Below are 23,653 nucleotides of genomic sequence, written 5' to 3' on the forward strand. Positions count from 1 at the left end.
TTGGAAACTAGACCCCCCAAGGAACTTATCTAGATGCATAGTGAGCACTTTAAACCCTCAGGTGCTTCACAAATTGATCCGTAAAAATGAAAAAGTACTTTTTTTTCACACAAAATTTCTTTTAGCCTCAATTTTTTCATTTTCACATGGGCAACAGGATAAAATGGATCCTAAAATTTGTTGGGCAATTTCTCCTGAGTACGCCGATACCTCATATGTGGGGGTAAACCACTGTTTGGGTGCACGGCAAGGCTTGGAAGGGAAGGCGCGCCATTTGACTTTTTGAATGGAAAATTAGCTCCAATCGTTAGTGGACACCATGTTGCGTTCGGAGAGCCCCTGTGTGCCTAAACATTGGAGCTCCCCTACAAGTGACCCCATTTTGGAAACTAGACCCCCCAAGGAACTAATCTAGATGTATAGTGAGCACTTAAAACCCCCAGGTGCTTCACAGAAGTTTATAACGCAGAGCCATGAAAATAAAAAAATATTTTTCTTTCCTCAAAAATGATTTTTAGCCCGGAGTTTTTTATTTTCACAAGGATAATAGGAGAAATTGGACCCCAAATGTTGTTGTCCAGTTTGTCCTGAGTACGATGATACCCCATATGTGGGGGTAAACCACTGTTTGGGCGCACGGCAGGGCTCGGAAGGGAAGGCACGCCATTTGGCTTTTTGAATGGAAAATTAGCTTCAATCATTAGCGGACACCATGTCGCGTTTGGAGAGCCCCTGTGTGCCTAAACATTGGAGCTCCCGCACAAGTGACCCCATTTTGGAAACTAGACCTCCCAAGGAACTAATCTAGATGTGTGGTGAGCACTTTGAACCCTCAAGTGCTTCACAGAAGTTTATAACACAGAGCCATGAAAATAAAAAAATTATTTTTCTTTCCTCAAAAATGATTTTTTTAACCCACAATTTTTTATTTTCCCAAGGGTAACAGGAGAAATTGGACCCCAAAAGTTGTTGTGCAGTTTCTCCTGAGTATGCTGATACCCCATATGTGGGGGTAAACCACTGTTTTGGCACACATCGGGGAGCGGAAGGGAAGTAGTGACGTTTTGAAATGCAGACTTTAATGGAATGCTCTGCGGGCGTCACGTTGCGTTTGCAGAGCCCCTGATGTGCCTAAACAGTAGGAACTCCCCACAACTGACCCCACTTTGGAAACTAGACCCCCAAGGGAACTTATCTAGATGTGTGGTGAGCACTTTGAACCCCCAAGTGCTTCACAGAAGTTTATAACGCAGAGCCGTGAAAATAAAAAATGTGTTTTCTTTCCTCAAAAATATTTTTTTAGCCCAGAATTTTTTAATTTTCCCAAGGGTAACAGGAAAAATTTGACCACAAAAGTTGTTGTCCAGTTTCTCCTGAGTACGCTGATACCCCATATGTGGGGGTAAACCACTGTTTGGGCACATGGCGGGGCTCGGAAGGGAAGTAGTGACGATTTGGAATGCAGACTTTGATGGAATGGTCTGCAGGAATCATGTTACGTTTGCAGAGCCCCTGATGTGCCTAAACAGTAGAAACCCCCCACAAGTGACCCCATTTTGGAAACTAGACCCCCCAAGGAACTTACCTAGATGTGTGGTGAGCACGTTCAACCCCCAAGTGCTTCACAGAAGTTTACAACGCAGAGCCGTGAAAATAAAAAATAATTTTTCTTTCCTCAAAAAAGATGTTTTAGCAAGCAATTGTTTATTTTCACAAGGGTAACAGGAGAAATTGGACCCCAATATTTGTTGCCCAGTTTGTTGTGAGTGTGCTGGTACCCCATATGTGGGGGTAAACCACTGTTTGGGCGCACATCAGGGCTCGGAAGGGAAGTAGTGACATTTGAAATGCAGACTTTGATGGAATGGTCTGCGGGCGTCACGTTGCATTTGCAGAGCCCCTGATGTGCCTAAACAGTAGAAACACCCCACAAGTGACCCCATTTTGGAAACTAGACCCCAAAAGGATCTTATCTAGATGTGTGGTGAGCACTTTCAACCCCCAAGTGTTTCACATAAGTTTATAACGTAGAGCCGTGAAAATAAAAAATAATTGTTCTTTCCTCAAAATTATGTTTTAGCAAGTAATTTTTTATTTTTGCAAGGGTAACAGGAGAAATTGGACCCCAATAGTTGTTGCCCAGTTTGTCCTGAGTACGCTGGTATCCCATATGTGGGGGTAAACCACTGTTTGGGCGCACGTCGGGGCTTGGAAGGGAGGGCGCACCATTTGACTTTTTGAACGCAAGATTGGCTGGAATCAATGGTGGCGCCATGTTGCGTTTGGAGACCCCTGATGTGCCTAAACAGTGGAAACCCCTCAATTCTAACTTCAACACTAACCCCAACACACCCCTAACCCTAATCCCAACTGTAGCCATAACCCTAATCACAACCCTAACCCCAACACACCCCTAACCACAACCCTAACCGCAACACACCCGTAACCCTAAATCCAACCCTAATCCTAACCCTAATCCCAACCCTACCCACAACTGTAACCCCAACACAACCCTAACCCTATCCTTAACCCTAACCACAAGCCTAATCTTAACCCTATTTCCAACCCTAGCCCTAATTCCAACCCTAAGGGTACCGTCTCACATAACGATTTACCAACGATCACGACCAGCGATACGACCTGGCCGTGATCGTTGGAAAGTCATTGTGTGGTCGCTGGGGAGCTGTCACACAGACCGCTCTCCAGCAACCAACGATGCCAAGGTCCCGGGTAACCAGGGTAAACATCGGGTTACTAAGCGCAGGGCCGCGCTTAGTAACCCGATGTTTACCGTGGTTACCAGCGTAAAAGTAAAAAAAAAAAAAACGTACATACTCACATTTCAGTGTCCTTCAGGTCCCTTGCCGTCTGCTTCCCGCTCTGACTGAGTGCCGCCGTACAGTGAGAGCAGAGCGCAGCGGTGACGTCACTGCTGTGCTGTGCTCTCACTTTCCGGCCGGCAGACAGTCAGAGCGGGAAGCAGACGGCAAGGGACCTGAAGGACACCGAAATGTGAGTATGTACGTTTTTTTTTTGTTTTTTTACTTTTACGCTGGTAACCACGGTAAACATCGGGTTACTAAGCGCGGCCCTGCGCTTAGTAACCCGATGTTTACCCTGGTTACAAGTGAACGCATCGCTGGATAGCTGTCACACACAACGATCCAGCGATGACAGCGGGAGATCCAGCGACGAAAGAAAGTTCCAAACGATCTGCTACGACGTATGATTCTCAGCAGGGTCCCTGATCGCTGCTGCGTGTCAGACACAGCGATATCGTATGGATATCGCTGGAACGTCACGGATCGTACCGTCGTAGCGATCAAAGTGCCACTGTGAGACGGTACCCTAACTCTAATTCCAACCCTAACCCTAAGGCTATGTGCCCACTTTGCGGATTCGTGTGAGATTTTTCCGCACCATTTTTAAAAAATCCGCAGGTAAAAGGCACTGTGTTTTACCTACGGATTTACAGCGGATTTCCAGTGTTTTTTTGTGCGGATTTCACCTGCGGATTCCTATTGAGGAACAGGTGTAAAACGCTGCGGAATCCGCACAAAATTGACATGCTGCGGAAAATACACAGCATTTCCGCACGGTATTTTCCGCACCATGGGCACAGCGGATTTGGTTTTCCATAGGTGTACATAGTACTGTAAACCTGATGGAAAACTGCTACGAATTCGCAGCGGCCAATCCGCTGCGGATCCGCGGCCAATCCGCTGCGGATCCGCGGCCAATCCGCTGCGGATTCGCAGCCAAATCCGCACTGTGTGCACATGCCCTAACCCTACCCCTAACCCTACCCCTAATTCTAACCCTAATTCTAACCCTAGTTCTAACCCTAACCCTAGCAGAAAAAAAATATATATATATTTTATTTATTTTTATTATTGTCCCTATGGGGGTGATAAAGGGGGGTCATTTACTATTTTTTTTATTTTGATCACTGTGATAGGCTATATCGCAGTGATCAAAATACATCTGAAACGAATCTGCCAGCTGGCAGATTCGGCGGGCGCAGTGCGCATGCGCCCGCCATATTGGAAGATGGCGGCGCCCATGGAGAAGCCGGACGGACACCGGGAGGCCCGGTAAGTATGTAGGGGGGTGATCGGATCACGGGGGGGGGGGACCGGAGCACAGGGAGGGGGCACCGGAGCATGGGGGGAGCGGACAGGATGACGGAGGAGCGGACAGGACGACTTAGGGGGGCGGACCACGTAACGGAGCACTGGGGGGGCGATCGGTGGGGTGGGGTGGGGGCAGATTAGGTTTTCCAGCCATGGCCGATGATATTGCAGCATCGGCCATGGCTGGATTGTAATATTTCACCGTTTTTTTGGGTGAAATATTACAAATCGCTCTGATTGGCAGTTTCACTTTCAACAGCCATTCAGAGCGATCGTAGCCACGAGGGGGTGAAGCCACCCCCCCTGGGCTGAAGCACCACTCCCCCTGTTCCTGCAGATCGGGTGAAATTGGAGTTAACCCTTTCACCCGATCTGCAGGAGCGCGATCCCTCCATGACGCATACGCTGCGTCACAGGTCGGATTGGCACCGACTTTCATGACGCAGCGTATGCGTCAAAGGTCGGGAAGGGGTTAAGTGTTCCCTTTATTTTTTTGAGCAGTGTATATACATATACCTTATATGGCCTGAACAGTTATTAGTCCATGTCCTTAGAAATGTGAGTATGAGGTTTGTTATTTTATTAACCCCTTCACGACTTTGAGGTTTTCCGTTTTTTTCTATTTACGTTTTTTGCTCCCTGTATTCCCAGAGCCATAACTTTTTTAATTTTTAGTCAATATAGCCACATGAGGTCTTGTTTTTGTGGGATGAATTGTGCTTTTGAATAACACCCTTAGTTTTACCATGTTTTGTACTGGAAAAAATGCGGTGAAATTGCAAAAAAGTGCAATCCCACAATTGTTTTTCTTTTTTTTTTAACCATGTTCACTAAATGCTAAAACTGACCTGCTATTATGATTCTCCAGGTCTTTGTGAGTTTGGCGATACCAAACATGTATAGGTTCTTTTTTATTTAAGTAGTGAAAAAAAAATCCAAAGTTTGCCCCCCAAAAATGCCATTTTCAGAGACCTGTAGCTCATAAATTGTTTGCTGTCCGGGGCTTATTTTTGCATGCCAAGCTGACGATTTTATAGATAACATTTGGGGTTGGATGCGATGTTTTGACTGCCTGCTTTTGTACTTTTTTTTGCAGCTCCGAAAAAAAATTAATTCTGGCTTTTTGATTTTTTTTCTTGTAACGCTGTTTACCGATCAAATTAATTATTTTCATATTTTGATAGATCAGGTGTTTCTGAACGTGCTGATACCAAATATTTGTATTTTTTATTTTTTTTAATTCTTTTATTTTGAATCGATCAAAAGAGGGTGATTTGAACTGTTATATTTTTAAATATTTTTTAATATATGGGAGATAGGAAGCTGCAATCATCCAATCGCCTGGTCTACACATAGCCAGACTTCAGCCCTCCAAGAATGGTCAGTGATAACCACAGGGGTCTCCTGCAGGCCCTGGCTTGTCATGCCATCCCATCGGCGCCCCTTGTTCATGTGACATGGGCGCCGATGTGCGGGATTAGTGATTCACTTCCAGTGCAACCATGTTAAATTCCGCTACTGGAGATTCACAGTGGCATTTAGTTTTTTAATAGGTTTTATTTAGAATTAAGATATTGAAAGTATACAACCGTTTGGGTAGGTTCTCCCACGCAGGGGAATAATAATGAACAAATACAAATATTAATATAGAGGGAGACAAGAAAAATATGGGGTGGGGACAGTACAAAGGGAAGACAAACAGGTAATCCACAGTGTGTTTTACACCAGTTTACTATCAACTATTGCACGCAATGCCATGAACATAAAATAGTCAGAATTTCAGATTCAGATTGGGTCATATCACAGCGGCATTTAACATGTTAACTACCGCCAGTGGATTGCGGCTGTTAGTGGCACATGTCAACTGATGACACGAGTGCGGGGACACGAATATATATGTGTATGTTTTTATATATATTTATATATATATATATATATATATATATATATATATATATATATATATGTGTGTGTGTGGGTATTTTTCGCTTTATAAGACGCTCCGGATTATAAGACGCATCACAAATTTTGAGGAGAAAAATAGGAAAAAAACGTATTTAATAAAATGGCGGTGCTTCTTATAATCCATGCATCTTATTGGTTACCGGGGTGGTGGCTGCGGTGAAGCGGCGGGGGCTCAGGGTTGCTGCTGGAGGAGATGGGTGTTGCCATCGCGCTCTGTCCCATGCTGCCGGGTGCTGCCGCCATGCTGTGTCCCCGAAGCTTGCCATCCCACTCTGTCCCGTGCTGCCGGGTGCTGACACCATGCTGTGTCCCGAATGCTTGATGCTGCGCTCTTTTACTGGGTGATTCTGCCGTGCAATGTCCCCAATGCGTAAAACCATGTTCTGTACAATGCTGCCAGGTGCTGCCACCGCTCTCTGTCCCGTGCTGCATGGGGGAGCTCTGCAGTTCCATCCATGCTTTCCTGTGCGGTGGAATCCTTCCGGGAAAATGGCCGCCAGGAGGTGGCACATGCGCAGATGGAGATCTCGGCTACAAGATCTCGGGTGATAAGATTTTGGCACTGAGATCTCATCTCCCGAGACCTCCCAGCGGCCATTTTCCCGGAAAGAATCCACCGCACAGGAAAACATGGATGGAACTGCAGAGCCCGCCCACGCAGCACGGGACAGAGAGCGACAGCAAGCATCGGTGACACAGCGCAGCGGCAGCAGCACACGGCAGCACCGGGGACACAGCGCAGCGGCAGCACCGGGGATAGTGTGGCGGCAAGCATCGGACACCCGCAGCGGCAGCACCGATAAGGTATATCCGCATTGTAAGATGCACACCACATTTTCCCCAAAAATTTTGGGGAAAAAAGTGCGTCTTACAAAGCGGAAAATATGGTACGTCATAGGTCGTGAAGGGGTTGACTAACTAAATAAAGAGACAATTTTTTAAAGTTTTTTTTGTTTTGTTACAGTTTATATTTATAAGGGCCCCACAGGCTGATCGCTTTGGTTGTTCAGTGAGGGGGCTATGTGGGGGCTCATATTCTATGCAGGGGCTATATGGGGACTCATACTGTATATAGGGAATGTCAGCATACTTAATTCTGCTCAATATTAAGTCATTCAATTAATATAAAAAATATTTAAAATTAATTTGTTAATAATAATAATTTTTAGCAGAATTATATTTAGCCTATTGGCTCGGCCTCCTCAATGGTCATGGTTTCTCATGTGACACCTTGGGAAATTAATTTTAATCTCGCACCCCTGTTCTATTATGTATAGCGCTATCTTATGTATAGTGCTATACATAAGGTAAAAATGTGTGCAGCAGATGTGCACCAGAGCAACTGTGTGTCACTCCCTTGACCTATCACATAATGTATACATCAAGTATCTCGGAGGACCCACGTCTTCTAAACTGTCAGGGCCCTGGATACACTTAACCCACCCCTGCCTCCAAACCAGTATTTACGTACAGTAAATTCCCTGCCTAACCAGCCCTGTATAACATTATTCAGTTAAATAAATGTTTAAAAAAACATTTAGAATGTGCCCTTTTCATATGCTAATGAGGGCCTTGACGAGTCGATGGGTCGTTAGTTTCTTTTACTACTCGTCCTTCTTTCCATGTTATCGCACCCTATGGGCGTGATAACACAGTTTTGTGCAAATTATGTTATCACCAGCTCATGCAAATCTCGTTCATATGCGCCGCTCATTTCGGCAGTGTCACTGCGCCTCTCTTCCAGGTTTACACTTCACTTCTTCAGAGACGCACTGTGCATGACTGGAAGTTCAAAAGATTGCTTTTGGTCATACACAGTGAGCCTCTGAAGCCAGGAACTGTGCACCTGGCTACAGAGCCACAGTAACCCAGCCACAATGTGCGTCGCACATCGCAAGATTTGCATGAGCTGGCACTGACACAAGGGGCTTGATAACATGGAAAGATGGCTGACTAGTCTGGGGAAATTAACACCTCATTGACTAATCAAAGTCCTAAATAGCATAGGAAAAAGACCTTATAAATTAATTTTTAAACATTTATTTAACTGAATAACGTTATATGGGGCTGGTTAGGCAAGTAATTTAGTCCTACATAGGTGAATTCTGCTGAGATGGAGGGTATGGGGGATCTGACAGGTTGAATTAACTGTTTCTGTCTTGGTAAATAATTTAATTTTGCTACATAGCTTGGGATTTCTTTGGGTATTTTAGAAATGTTATAAAAATAAAGTTCAGCATAATGAATTCAAGAACAATCTTTATTCTTGGCAGGTGACTGCACCAAGAGATCAGAGGAACAAGTTACATCTTCAATTTTTAAGTCAGGTGACTTTGATTTCACACGGGATATGACTGTCGTCTATGCTACTATTCCAGAAATACAGTCATCCTTTGACAGCAAAAATCTATCATCTGATACTTTTAAACAGTTCCTATCTTCTGATTCATCGCAGACTATTAAGAAAAATAGAAGTCACAAAAGAGGCGATAAAAATCTAACTGTTCTTACAACAAACACTCCATTTTCAAGCGTAGAATGTGAAAAAAGTTTTTCCCTTAAAACGTCTTTTCTTACACATCCAAAAACTAATGTAGAGGACAAAATATTTTCTTCTTCAGAGTGTGGAGAATATTTTAACCCAAAATTAGAACTTGTTAGAGAGAAAACAGTTCACTCAATGAAGGAGCCATATTCATGTTCAGAATGTGGGAAATGGTTTGAAATTAAGTCAAAACTAGTTGCACATGAGAGAATTCACACAGGGGAGAAGCCATTTTCATGTTCAGAATGTGGGAAACATTTTAACCAGAAATCAACTCTTATTAGACATCATAAAATTCACACATGTAAAACGCCATTTTCATGTTCAGAATGTGGTAAATGTTTTCCATATGAATCAAGTCTTTTTAAACATGAGAAAATTCACATAGGGGAGAAGCCATATTCATGTTCAGAATGTAGTAAATGTTTTGCATATAAATCAGATCTTTTTAAACATCACAAAATTCACACAGGGGAGAAGCCATTTTTATGTTCAGAATGTGGTAAATGTTTTGTAGATAGATCAACTCTTAATAAACATCAGAGAACTCACACAGGGGTTAAGCCACATTCATGTTTAGAATGTGATAAATGTTTTGTTTGTAAATCAGATCTTCTTTCACATCAGAGAATTCACACAGGGGAGAAGCCATTTTCATGTTCAGAATGTGAGAAATGTTTTGCAGATAAATCATCTCTTATTAAACATCAGAGAACTCACACGGGTGAGAAGCCATTTTCTTGTTCAGAATGTGGGAAATGTTTTGCACATAGAGCATATCTTGTTAAACATCAGAGAACTCACACAGGAGAGAAGCCTTTTTCATGTTCAGAATGTCAGAAATATTTTACCAACAAAAGAAGTCTTACTAAACATCAAATATCTCACAAAGGGAGAAGCCATTCTCATACGTAGAAGGTGGGAAAAGTTTTACTTGAAAATCATATTTTGTTGACCACAAAGGAAAAATCACACAGATATAAACCATATATTTTTAACAAACTGTACAAGAAAACATAACAGAGTCAAAGTAATGACAAAGAAGTAAACAAGAAAGTAAGTTAGAACTTACATTTGAATTAAAATATATGATATTAATAAACATCTGTTATCTAAACATCAAATTATATGCAATATTTATTTGATTCTTTCAGTTACGTATTTATATATTCACTATATATGCAAGAGTAATGCATCACCTCCACTTAAATCTCCCCCAAAATACCCAATAGTTCCTACTCCCTCTTCTTTCTAACTCCCAATCTCAGCAATCTGTCATTAGTTGGTCTCTTCAATCAACAATCTCTGTGTGTGAACAAAGTCTTTAATTTTTCTATACTACAATAATAAATATGAGAACAATATCAACCGAACAGAAACATTGTATGGTAATAATTTGTCATGGTGAATTGCCCATAAATTGAAAAATCCTAAGGTATGTTCAAGTGGATAGTCCCTTATATCTATATCCAATAAGTGACACAGTCAGAGTCCACCAAGGTAAGTAAATATAACAATATGTTTATTTCAAAATGCAATACAATGGCAAAAAACAAATAGTTTAAAAAAGTCAATAACAACAGCATCAGTGTTAGTAGCTGTGGATCCACTGAAGTTTTATGGGTACAGGTAATATATATGCATCTACTATATAATTGTCTAAGGGTCACTTCCGTCTGTCCTTCTGTCTGTAACGGTTATTCGTTCGCTGATTGGTCTCCCCAGCTGCCTGTCATGGCTGCCGCGACCAATCAGCGACGCGCACAGTCCGGAAGAAAATGGCCGCTCCTTACTCCCCGCACTCACTGCCCGGCGCCCGCATATACCCCTCCGCTCACACAGGGTTAATGCCAGTGGTAACGGACCGCGTAATCCCGTGGGTAACTCACTCCGTTACCGCTGCTATTAACCCTGTGTGACCAAGTTTTTACTATTGACGCTGCCTATGCAGCGTCAATAGTAAAAGGATCTAATGTTAAAAATAATTAAAAAAAATAAATAAATCATTGTATACTCACCTTCCGCTGCCTTTCCCGCTCCTTGCCACCCTCCGGTAACTGCTCTGTGCACGGTCATGTGACCGCAACGTCATCACAGGCCCTGCGCGCCTGCGCGAGCAGGACCTGCCATGACGTCACGGTCATATGACCGCGACGTCATCACAGGCCCTGCGCGCCTGGGCGAGCAGGACCTGCCATGACGTCACGGTCATGTGACCGCGACGTCATCACAGGCCCTGCGCGCCTGCGCGAGCATGACCTGCCATGACGTCACGGTCATGTGATCGGGACATCATCACAGGCCCTGGGCGAGCAGGACCTGCCATGACGTCACGGTCATGTGACCGCGACGTCATTACAGGCCCTGCGCGAGCAGGCTGGGACCGGAAGCTGCCGCCTGGGCGACAGAACTACAAGTATGGTGAGTATGTTAGAACTACAAGGGGCCCTCGGATCGGAAGGTGAGAGTGTTTATTTTTTAACCTGTGACATACATGGCTGGGCAATATACTACGTGGCTCTGTGCTGTATACTACATCGCTGTGCAATATACTACGTGGCTGGGCAATATACTACGTGGCTGGGCAATATACTACGTCGCTGGGCAATATACTACGTCGCTGGGCAATATACTACGTCACTGGGCAATATACTACATGGCTGGGCAATATACTACGTCACTGGGCAATATACTACATGGCTGGGCAATATACTACGTCGCTGGGCAATATACTACGTCACTGGGCAATATACTACGTGGCTGGGCAATATACTACGTCGCTGGGCAATATACTACGTCACTGGGCAATATACTACGTGGCTGGGCAATATACTACGTCGCTGGGCAATATACTACATGGCTGGGCAATATACTACGTCACTGGGCAATATACGACGTGGCTCTGTGCTGTATACTACGTCACTGGGCAATATACTATGTCACTGGGCAATATACTATGTCACTGGGCAATATACTACGTGGCTGGGCAATATACTACATGGCTGGGCAATATCCTACGTGGCTGGGCAATATACTACGTGGACATGCATATTCTAGAATACCCGATGTGTTTGAATCAGGCCACCATCTAGTGTATATATATATATATATATATATATATATATATATATATATATATATATATATATATATATATATATATATATATCTAATATATAAAGCTGAATGTGTGTGTGTGTGTATGTATGTATGTATGTATGTATGTCCGGGATTGGCATCTGAACCGTAGCAGCTACAGCCACAAAATTTTGCACAGTCACACGTCTGGACCCCGAGAGCGTCATAGGCTATGTTGTGAGGTGAAATTTTAACCCCGCGCTTTCCAATTCACCAAACAATTTTGCCCCTATCTACATAATGGGGAAAAAGTGAAAGGAAAAGTGTTGGAGGCGTCGCAGCTACAGGCACAAAATTTTGCACAGTCACACGTCTGGACCCTGAGAGCGTCAAAGCTATATTGTGAGGTGAAATTTTAACCCCGCGCTTTCCAAGTCACCAAACAATTTTGCCCCTATCTACATAATGGGGAAAAAATGAAAGGAAAAGTGTTGGAGGCAAATTAACAGCTGCCAGATGTGAACAAGGGGGACTTAAAGAATGACAGCGATGGCACCAAAGAGTATATACTGTACAGTTGCTAAGGTGGGGCCCCAACATGGGATAATCACACCACCATGGGGATATGAACACACACACAAAATGCGCCACACACTACCACGTGCTCGAACACATATACCACCCTCAGTGCACATTTCACCACACATACACCAACCTCGCCACATAAAAGTAGAAACACAAAAGTCGCCGCTCAAAACTCGCCACGCGCAAAACTCTCCACATGCAAAACTCGCCACACGTGCAAAACTCGCCACACGCAAAACTTGCACACGCAGAAAAATTGCCACACGCAGAAAAATTGCCACATGCACAAAAGTTGCAACACATGCAAAAGTTGCCTCACACAAAACTTGCACATACTCAAAAGGCACCACACATAAAACTCGCCACGCGCAAAACTCGCCATGCGCAAAACTTGCTGCACACAACTTGCTACACTAACCTGTCACATGCAACTCGACACACAAAAAGTTGCTACACGCATGTCGCCACACAAAACTCATCTCACAAAAGTCCCTACATGCATGTCGCCACACGCAACTCAACACACACAACTTGACACACGAAACTCGCCCTAAAACACACACAAGTCTGGTATCCTTCAAAAATAAAAATCTGATTAATAAGCAGACAAACTACAAGAGCAACAAATGTACCATATAGGAATCCGGCAGCTGTCAGTCACATGACCAGTCTATTATGTGTATGTGTGAGCTAATATATACTGCCAGGGGGTGGGCTTACTGTTGGCTGGGGATTTATCAGGCTGCCATTTTAGCTTACAAATACTGAGGTAAAAATACTGACCAAATAACGTGTGAACGAGGGCTAATACAGGAGGAGATGGCATACAGCTATATACTATATACAGGAGATGACACACAGGTATATACTATTTACAGGGGAGATGACACACAGGTATATACTATATACAGGAGGAGATGACACACAGATATATACTATATACAGGAGAGATGACACACAGGTATATACTATATAGAGGAGGAGATGACATACAGGTACATACTACATACAGGAGGAGATGACATACAGGTATATACTATATACAGGAGGAGATGACACACAGGTATATACTATATACAGGAGCAGATTACCTACAGGTATATAGTATATACAGGAGGAGATGACACAGGTATATGCTATGTATAGGAGGAGATGACATACAGGTATATACTATATACAGGAGATGACACACAGATATATACTATATATAGGTGAGATGACACACAGGTATATACTATATACAGGAGATTACATACAGGTATATCTAATATATAAAGCTGAATGTGTGTATGTATGTATGTGTGTATGTCCGGGATTGGCATCTGTACCGTCGCAGCTACAGCCACAAAATTTTGCACAGTCACACGTCTGGACCCCGAGAGCGTCATAGGCTATGTTGTGAGGTGAAATTTTAACCCCGCGCGTTCCAATTCACCAAACAATTTTGCTCCTATCTACATAATGGGGAAAAAGTGAAGGGAAAAGTGTTGGAGGAAAATTGACAGCTGCCAGATGTGAACAATGAGGACTTAAAGAATGAGAGCGATGGCGACAAAGAGTATATACCGTACAGTTGCTAAGGTGGGGCCCCGACATGGGATACTCACCACACACGGGGATATGAACACAAACACAAAATGCGCCACACACTACCACGTGCTTGAACACATATACCACCCTCAGCACACATTTCACCACACACACACACCAACCTCGCCACATAAAAGTCGAAACACAAAAGTCACCACTCAAAACTCGCTACATGCAAAACTCGCCATATGCAAAACTAGGCTCACGCAAAACTCGCCACACGTGCAAAACTCACCTCATGGAAAACTCACCTCATGCAAAACTTGCACACACAGAAAAATTGCCACATGTACAAAAGTTGCACCACATGCAAAAGTTGCCTCACACAAAACTTGCACATACTCAAAATGCACCACACATAAAACTCGCCACGCGCAAAACTCGCCATGCACAAATCTTGCTGCACACAACTTGCTACACTAACCTGTCACATGCAACTCAACACACAAAATGTTGCTACACGCATGTCGCCACACAAAACTCATCTCACAAAAGTCGCTACATGCATGTCGCCACACGCAACTCAACACACACAACTTGACACATAAAACTCGCCCTAAAACACACACAAGTCTGGTATTGTCCTTCAAAAATAAAAATCTGATTAATAAGCAAACTACAAGAGCAACAAATGTACCATATAGGAAATACGGCAGCTGTCAGTCACATGACCTGTCTATTATGTGTATGTGTGAGCTAATATATACTGCCAGGGGGGAGGGCTTCCTGTTGGCTGGGGATTTATCAGGCTGCCAATAGCAACCAATCACAGCTCAGCTTCTATTTTGCTACAGTTAATTAACCTGAGCTCTGATTGGTTAATATAGGCAACAAAGACATTCTCAGTATAACAAAGCTAATATATGTTGTGAAATGCTTCTATTTGCTTAGTTTTTGCCTTTTAATAATTACATTTCTATCTATTTGTTTTGTGGTTTTTGTGTGCAGAATAAATTTTTGTTAACACATTCTATTTTGCTAACAGCAGTCATTAACCCGGGCGAAGCCGGGTAGTACAGCTAGTATATATATATATATATATATATATATATACACATATAAACACACACATACAGTGGGGGAAGGAAAGTACCGTATATACTCGTGTATAAGCCGAGATTTTCAGCACACTTTTTTTGTGCTCAAAATGCCCCCCTCAGTTTATACACGAATCACGGTCCCAGAAAGGTGACGGGGAAGGGGAGCAGCGGCAGGAGCCAGTGGCTGTGACATCATACTCACTCTCTGTCGCTGCATTTCCGTCTCCGTCTCTACTCCCATAGGCGTGGAGTGCATATTCATTACCTTAATGCACGTTTCCACGTGACCCCGGAGCAGAGGAGAGGAGAACTGCCAGACAACGGAGTTGCAGGGACATGCAGGACCGCACGAGGAGGGTGAGTAGGACGGCGGAGGACACGGAGCCATTTGTACAAGGGGGAGGACGCTAAGCCATGCATAGAAGGGGGGAGGAGGAGGAGGGCGCTGAGCCATGCATAGAAGGGGAGGACAGAGGGGACACCCAGCCATGCATACAACTAGGAGACCGGGTGAGCCACACATAGCAGGTCAGGGATGAGGGGACAATGCATACCCGGCTTATACTCTAGTCAATAGGCTTACCCAGTTTTCCGTTGCAAAATTATGTGCCTAGGATTATACTCGAGTATATACGGTATTTAGTCAGCCACCAATTGTGCCAGTTCTCCCACTTAAAAAGATGAGAGAGGCCTGTAATTGACATCATAGGTAGACCACAACTATGAGAGTCAAAATTGAGAAAACAAATCCAGAAAATCACCTTGTCTGGTTTGGCAAGATTTATTTAGCAAATTATGGTGGAAAATAAGTATTTGGTCATTAACAAAAGTTCATCTCAATATTTTGTTATATATCCTTTGTTGTCAATGACAGAGGTAAAATGTTTTCTGTGGCTGGGTTCACACTGCGTTAGCAGCAGCCCATTCAGCACATACGCTAACGGGCTGCTGTTAAAACGCAAGTGCCGACGTTTACATCGCGCTAGCATAGATAGAGCATCTGCTAGCTCTATCTGCGCTAGCAGTGACGGACCCGGAAACGCTGCAGCCCGCGTCTCCGGGTCCGTCACTCAATGAAGGCACATTCCTAGCCCATTGTGGGCGTGCGCTAGCGATGCGTCCAACATTGCAGTCAATGGCGGCCTTAACGGACTACGTTACACCGCGTTTATGCCGTGGTGTAAAGTAGTCCGTCTAATGGACACCATTAACGCAATGTGAACCCAGCCTAAGTCTTCACAAGGTTGGCACACACTGTTGGTGGTATGTTGGCCCATTCCTCCATGCAGATCTTTAGAGTAGTGATGTTTTGGGCCTGTCGCTGGGAAACACAGACTTTCAACTCCCTCCAAAGGTTTTCTATGGGGTTGAGTTCTGGAGACTGACAAGGCCACTCCAGGACCTTCATATGCTTATTACGATGCCTCTCCTTCTTTGCCTTGGCGGTGTGCTTGGGATCATTATCATGCATGTAAGATATTCAGGTCAAATTGGTATCATAAAAATACAAAATGAAAACCATTTTTTAATATGCCCAAAAAGACCACCTTACCCATCGTATACGGCCCGTGTGGATCAGAGGAATGAGCAGCCCCAACGCTCGATTTTGCATGGGCTTCATCGGGGGCTGTAGCTTCCTTTGTGTTATACCAACTATATGTAGAAGCCTGAATAGAAGATCTTTAGTACGCACCACTAATTGCTCGTGCGCAGGGAGGCAAATTCGATATCCTAAGCTGCTGAAGACAGTTCATGTTGGGTAGCAGCGCACGCATAGCAATAACACAGGTCAGTAGAGGCATTACTTCTGGCACTCTTAATAGTGTAGCAGGTGTGAGTAAAATCCCTCGATACGTCACTGACCCCCAAACGTCACCATTGAGCGCCATCAGCAACACCCCAGACCATTGTGGTTACCCCACATGTGTACACACTGAACTCAATTCTGGATATAGGGAGCAAAGAGGAGCAGAGGCGAAATAAATGTGGGAAGGATAAGTATATGGATTTGTGAGAAACGCGTAAGAGTGCTGGAAATCAGGCCTGGACCAGAATTATAAAGAAAATCCGTCAGTACGGTTCCACAACTGGACACAGAGGGCACACACAATATAATATAGACATAAATAAAGTGCAATGCATAAAGTGACAAGTGCAGTGCTGAACAAGAATGTTCAGAAAATGAATCACATAATTAACATAATTAAAGCGACATAGACCCAATGCTATATAAGATCTAAAGAAACAGACCATAGAGAACAGTATTGCAATAACCCAGACGTAATAATGTGTCCATTCAACATTTCAGGTTGCTCCATAGGAAGAGAACTTCCATAATAACTGTTGCCCAAGTCCAGGCGGAATATAAAGAAACAAGCTCTACATAATACGACTTCAAAATGCATCCAAAATATCAGACTGACTAGTAATAAAACCAATAAAAAAAAACAGATTGAAATCCAAATTTTGGGAACATAGAACAAAAAAGAGAATATATAGTATATAAGAATGAAGCAAAGCTAAATTTCTCATTCAGCCCTTCTGGTGCTATGGTTTCCAAAGTAGTGATCCAACGGTATTCCAACTGAGCCAACTTACGCTTCATGTCACCCTCCCTGATCCGATTACATACCCCATCTATCCCCTTGACCCTCAAGTCCTTGGGATTACATTTATAGTGCAGCCTGACATGCTGTGGAAGTGTTTTCAGTAACGTTCAATGATGCAAATCTCGTGAGGTAAGGCCAAGGTATATAAGGTCTCAGATACATGTTGTGTAGTATACAACATAATTCATGCTGCATGATATGTAGTCTATGATCTTATATTTTTGTCCATCAGAAGAATGTCCTTGAGATTTTTACTTCTAGCCATCATTGGGGTTACGCTCAGGCTGGGTCGGCTGGCCCACTGGAGAACCGGGTTATTCTCCGGTGGGGCCAGGCATTGACACCTGATGGCATACAGGGCCAGCAGTTGCCTAGTGCCCTCGCTGCTCCTGGGGCCCCCAGCCAGTGGCGTGTTGTTAATAGCCTATGAAAACTTTAAGGAAAGAGCGCAAATAGTGTCTTATCTGAGAAGGTTAAAAGGTTAATCCATAGGATTGCACTCACCAGATGTAGCCGAGTTGAAGCATTGAAAGGATTCGCTGCAGCAGATCCACGAGTCCAGGAAGGACCAGATGTTAGATTCAGATTGGGATGATTGTGGTAAATTTCTGCGCTGCTGAATCACTAGAATTCCAGAATTATTAGTACATATGACTTTATTATTCTACGCATTTCAGAGTTCAGGACTCCCTCATCAGGAAACACTTGATGTTCCTGTGGTGTGTCCTAATAAAGGAGTCTTGAAAACCACACCATGACCAGACACCATATTACCACCACATAGTGATCTATATTACCACATACAAGGGACAAATACTGCCACACCATGGCCGGACCACATATTACTACCACATAGTGACTGAATACTGCAATTCTGATCGTTAGTAAAAAAAAAAACCCACAATACTGATATCTTTTAAGTGCCATTATACACAGGAGATCTGTACTTAGTATGCAGTGTCTGTGTACAGGTAATATAGTGATCCCCAGTGACATACACAGGAGCTCTGTATGTAGTGTCAGTGTACAGGTAATACAGTGATCACTGGTGACATTATACACAGGAGCACTGTATATAGTATACAGTGTCAGTGTACAGGTAACACACTGACGCATCAGTGATGTCTCTAGGTTTAGTCCTTCATCTTCGCTTTTCATCTTCATCTAGCAGAGACCGCCATCACTTCTTCCATCCAGGGTTCGTCTCTGCAGGAAATAACAGTTATCTAGAGCACATTACTTAATTTTTTCCCAACTTCTACACTACACCAGATGAAGAAAAAAGGCGACCATAGCGTAGCGCTCCTTCTCCCATCAATGCGATCAGCTGTATCGGCTAAATGCCGGTACAGCTGATCTTCCGATGAGGGCGTTGGCCCGCTGCTGGCACCGCCCCCCCCCCCGCCTGCTCAGGGGCCCCATAGTGGCCGGTCAGCAGAGCAGGGAGATGTTTTGTGCGTTACTGTGCTGTGGCTCTCTTTAATATGTTATTTGGCATCCCCTATTATGGATATTCTTGCTATATTTCAACTGTTTTGATTTATTGTTAATAAAATTCTAGTTTTTAATCCAGTTATTGTTGTGGGATCTCTTCTTTGTCTCATGTGGATATATATGGGACTAGTGTTGTATTGATGATTGAAGTGCCCGTTGATATTCGGACATTTGGTGATTTAGTTTCTTTTATAGTCAACCAGATAATATATCTAAAAATAAAAAATGGCTAGATTTTAAAGGGTTTTTCAAGTGCGGAGCAAACCGCTGTATAACATGTAAACATGCGGTTAAAACAAAAGAATTTAGTTCTTTTAATTCATCTACCCATCAAATTAGGGATTATATAAACTGTAACACTGCTTATGTTGTGTATGTCATTGAGTGCACTCAGTGTAAACTGCAATACACGGGATGTACAGCTTGCTCTTTGAAAACCCGCATTCGCAGTCACCTTTCTGACGCTACAAATGCTGCAGCTGTAGGAATTTCAGCAGCATCGAAACATTTTGCCAGATCACAGGGGGAACACATCGCATTTTAAATTCTACGGTATAGAAAAAGTTTACAAACCCCACAGAGGAATTACAAAAAGAAATTATTACATAGAGAATCCTATTGGATCTATATATTAAATACCCGTGTTCCACATGGACTAAATGTGAGGCATGATCTTATCGTCCAATATTGAGTATCTTTACTATTAGAAATAAGCTTTGAGTCTCTCCAAAAATGTAAAAAATGTATTTTATATTGTTCTTGATGAATATGTTGATTTTAAATGTTTATGTGCAGGTGGGAATGATTATATGCAAATATCCACCAATGAAAGTCTTGGAGAAGACTATTTAATTGTATGACTGTGCCTTTAATTCAGATCATGACAATGACCACTAGGTCGAAACGCGTAGATCGTTGCTAGGCTCTGAGCCACTGTGTTTATAGCGCTGGACACCATATGTATGGACTATTTATATTTTTGTTCATTAAAAGTTAATTTTTACCTTCAACATTCGCTGGACACACCTGTTCTTCTATTGGATTCATTGCGGGTGTTTCGCCCTGGTCCGTGCGAGCTGTTTGGTGAATAGACAGGAGGTCAAGACACGAAGACTGGTGAGCTGACTTTTGTTCTGTGTTTTAAAGGTATAGCTGACTCATTTGGTTTCTTAATATGGGTGGAGGTAAACATATCATTCCTCTTAGTATTCTTGGCCTGCAAATAGCCTATTTTAATACATCTTTTACTGTTTCCTCTGTAAATCTCTCCCCAAGTTCCAAAGCTTTCCACTCAAACATGTCATCAGAAGCACATATCTTTGGTGGACTCTGACTCCATGCGCTTAAGGGGATATACAATAATAAACATGTTTATATTGTAAAATACTATTCACAGGTACGATCCATTAATTCTTTCTTGGAACATCTGGTGTTATCATTCCAATTAAAATAAAATGTGTCCACCTGCCTTATCTAAATTTGTAATGCTGGGGTAAGATTATCTATTCAGAGACCTCATGTACGGAAATATTAGTGCTACAGGAACAGCACATATTTTATATAGAAGAATAGCGCTATCTCCATAGTTCTTTATGCAATGATGTATAGATCAGACAAGGCCTCGTATTTAGGCAGTTTCTACTTTACTCAAACACTCTGTATATCAACAAGATCAGTGAGTCTCATTATACCGAGTAGAGAAGCTCCAGGGGCAAAGACCCCGTCTCGTACTAACATGCTGGAGGCTAGGCCCGAAGAATCCAGCCCTAGTGCCCGGATTCTCTTATTTTTACATCTTGCATTTCTTTTAGAATAAATCCCATTCTCATATAGTCCTGTAGTAATGACTTTGTTAATCACATTTTGTAGGAGGGTTTGTCTGAATCCATCTAAATGTTATCAATTTATGTACAAGAAACAATAAATGTCCTACTGCAGTTTTACCATGTGTGTCCAGTGTCGGTTCTTCTACATTCCCTAATAAAATAACCATGGAGTCTCCAACCAAACCTGCTAATTACGATTACACATTTATAATAAATTAGAATCCCGCAGCATGTGTATAAGTTCAGCAGCTTCCGCTAAGCACTTCGGACCTTTGGCCTCCGTACGTATTCCGACCTAATGGAGAAACAGAAGGGTCATATATCCCCTATGGGTAATATAATTGTGACCGACTGCTACTTTCCCTTAGGTCTGTATATAGATCTGACCACTGCAATAATGCTTGTCCATTGGTCGTCCGTATCGAGCTTTATGTCCCTTTTCCATTTACCCATATTTACAAGGGGATAATTTTCCAAATATTTAGATGGCGACATTTTATAAAGTCCAGAAATCATACCAGACGTTCTCCCTGAATTTGCTATTGTGTTCAGCAACATGTCTGACTGCATTTAAGGTTTCTTAATCCTGTATTGTGCATCAAAGATTTGTCGTATCTGAATATAATGATAAATTAATTTATGATGAGGTTCCATTCCTCCTGTAGTTGCTGAGAAGAACAAAACATTATTGGAGAATGAAAATAGAAAAAATTGGAGTCCTGCTCAAAAGGGCTGGATTTTTCTTTTCTTTTTCTTTTTCAAAAGGAAAATGTACATGGTCGACATGACCCAGTCGACGCTTTTCGACTGCACTACGCAGTCTTACTCATGACTTGAGTAATCAAATTTACAGATGCTGCAAAGCTAGGAGGGATAGCTAACACTAGAGAAGACAGAGAAAGGATTCAGAAGGATCTAGATAAGCTTAAAAAATTGACAGCAACTAATAGAATGGTATTTAACAGGAAAAGATACAAGATTGTACATCTGGGCAAGAAAAAACAAAATTACATCTACAGAATGGGAGGAATAGTACTGACCAAATACCACATGTTAAAAAGACTTGGGTATACTAATTGATCACAGACTCATATGAGTCAATAGTGCGAAGCAGCAGCAAAAAGGGCAAACATAGTTCTAGGATGTATTAAGAGAACCATAGAGTCTAGATCACGTGAAGTGATCCCCTCTATACTTCCTTGGTCAGTCCTCGTCTGGATTACCGAGTCAAGTTCTGGGAACTACATTTTAAAAATGACATGGAAAAACTGGAGCAAATTCAGAGAAGTGCTACAGGATGGTGAGTGGACTGCAAAGTACAGACGCTACTCACAAAATTAGAATATACTCAAAAAGTTAATTTATTTCAGCTCTTCAATACAAAAAGTGAAACTCATATATTATATAGTCATTACAAACAGAGTGACTCATTTCAAGTATTTTTTTTCTGTTAATGTTGATTATGGCTTACAGCCAATGAAAACCCAAAAGACATTATCTCATTTAATTAGAAAACTTTATAAACACAGGTTGAAAAATGATTTTAAAATCCGAGATCTTGGCCTACTCTAATGTATGTTCAGTAAATGCCCTCAATACTTGGTCAGGGCTCCTTTTGCATCAATTACTTAATCAATGCGGCATGGAGGCGATCAGCCTGTGGCACTGCTGAGGTGTTATGGAAGCTTAGGTTGCTTTGATAGCAGAATTCAGCTCATCTGCATTGTTGGATCTGGTGTCTCTTATCTTCCTCTTGACAATCCTCTATGGGGTTAAGCTCTTGCGAGTTTGCTGGCCAATCAAGCACTGGTTTTTTTTTAAACTAGGTATTGGTACTTTTTTAATGCCCTTCTCCTTCTTGCTGATTTTTTTGGCTAGTACGTGGAGTGACCATGTGAGAAGAGTAATGCATGTGGGAATCCCCACCTATACTTAATGTTTGCTTTGATTAGAGCCATTGTTGTATCCTTCATTGCTCTTCTCATTAAAGTTGCCGGGCAAATATCAAGGAATATAGAGACAGTATCTGGGACACGTGGTAAATTAGTTTTATTGCGAGCCGCTTTTAGGATCAAGTCTCTTGTTTGGGCCACCTAGCCTCTGTGGATCCTTGTAATCCCTAAAGTGTTGGGGTCTGCTTGTGGTAGGAGAGCACTGAAGAGATTCAAGGTTATTTCCATTAGATTGGTGGTGTTTTCTGGTAGTCCCTTGATTCTAAAGGCCCCGTCTCACATAGCGAGATCGCTAGCGAGATCGCTGCTGAGTCACAAGTTTTGTGACGCAACAGCGACCTCCATAGCGATCTCGCTATGTGTGACACGTACCAGCGATCAGGCCCCTGCTGCGAGATCGCTGGTCGTGTCGGAATGGCCTGGACCTTTTTTTGGTCGTTGAGGCCCCGCTGACATTGCTGAATCGGTGTGTGTGACACCGATCCAGCGATGTCTTCACTGGTAACCAGGGTAAACATCGGGTTACTAAGCGCAGGGCCGCGCTTAGTAACCCGATGTTTACCCTGGTTACCAGCGTAAATGTAAAAAAAAAAAAACAATACATACTCGCCTTCTGATGTCCGTCAGGTCCCTTGCAGTCTGCTTCCTGCTCTCACTGACTGCCGGCCGTACAGTGAGAAGTGAGAGCACAGCAGTGACGTCACCGCTGCGCTCTGCTCTCACTGTACGGCGGCTCAGTCAGAGCAGGAAGCAGACGGCAAGGGACCTGGACACCGAAAGGCGAGTATGTACTGTTTGTTTTTTTTGGTAACCAGGGTAAACATCGGGTTACTAAG

The 23,653-nt window shown here is 42.9% G+C and overlaps 1 protein-coding gene across 1 annotated transcript in view; it reads left to right on the plus strand.

Annotated features, from left to right (window-relative positions):
• LOC143766141 (uncharacterized) overlaps positions 1–10,690 on the plus strand; it is a 49,562-nt gene extending 38,872 nt beyond the window's left edge. Inside the window, exon 11 of the mRNA XM_077253598.1 lies at positions 8,372–10,690. Coding sequence (XP_077109713.1) covers positions 8,372–9,558 — 1,187 coding nt within the window. The 3' untranslated portion in view covers positions 9,559–10,690. The remainder of the gene's footprint in view (positions 1–8,371) is intronic.
• The last annotated feature ends 12,963 nt before the right edge of the window (positions 10,691–23,653 follow it).

This window comes from Ranitomeya variabilis, chromosome 4, assembly GCF_051348905.1.
Source record: "Ranitomeya variabilis isolate aRanVar5 chromosome 4, aRanVar5.hap1, whole genome shotgun sequence".
NCBI classification, from domain to species: Eukaryota; Metazoa; Chordata; class Amphibia; order Anura; family Dendrobatidae; genus Ranitomeya; species Ranitomeya variabilis.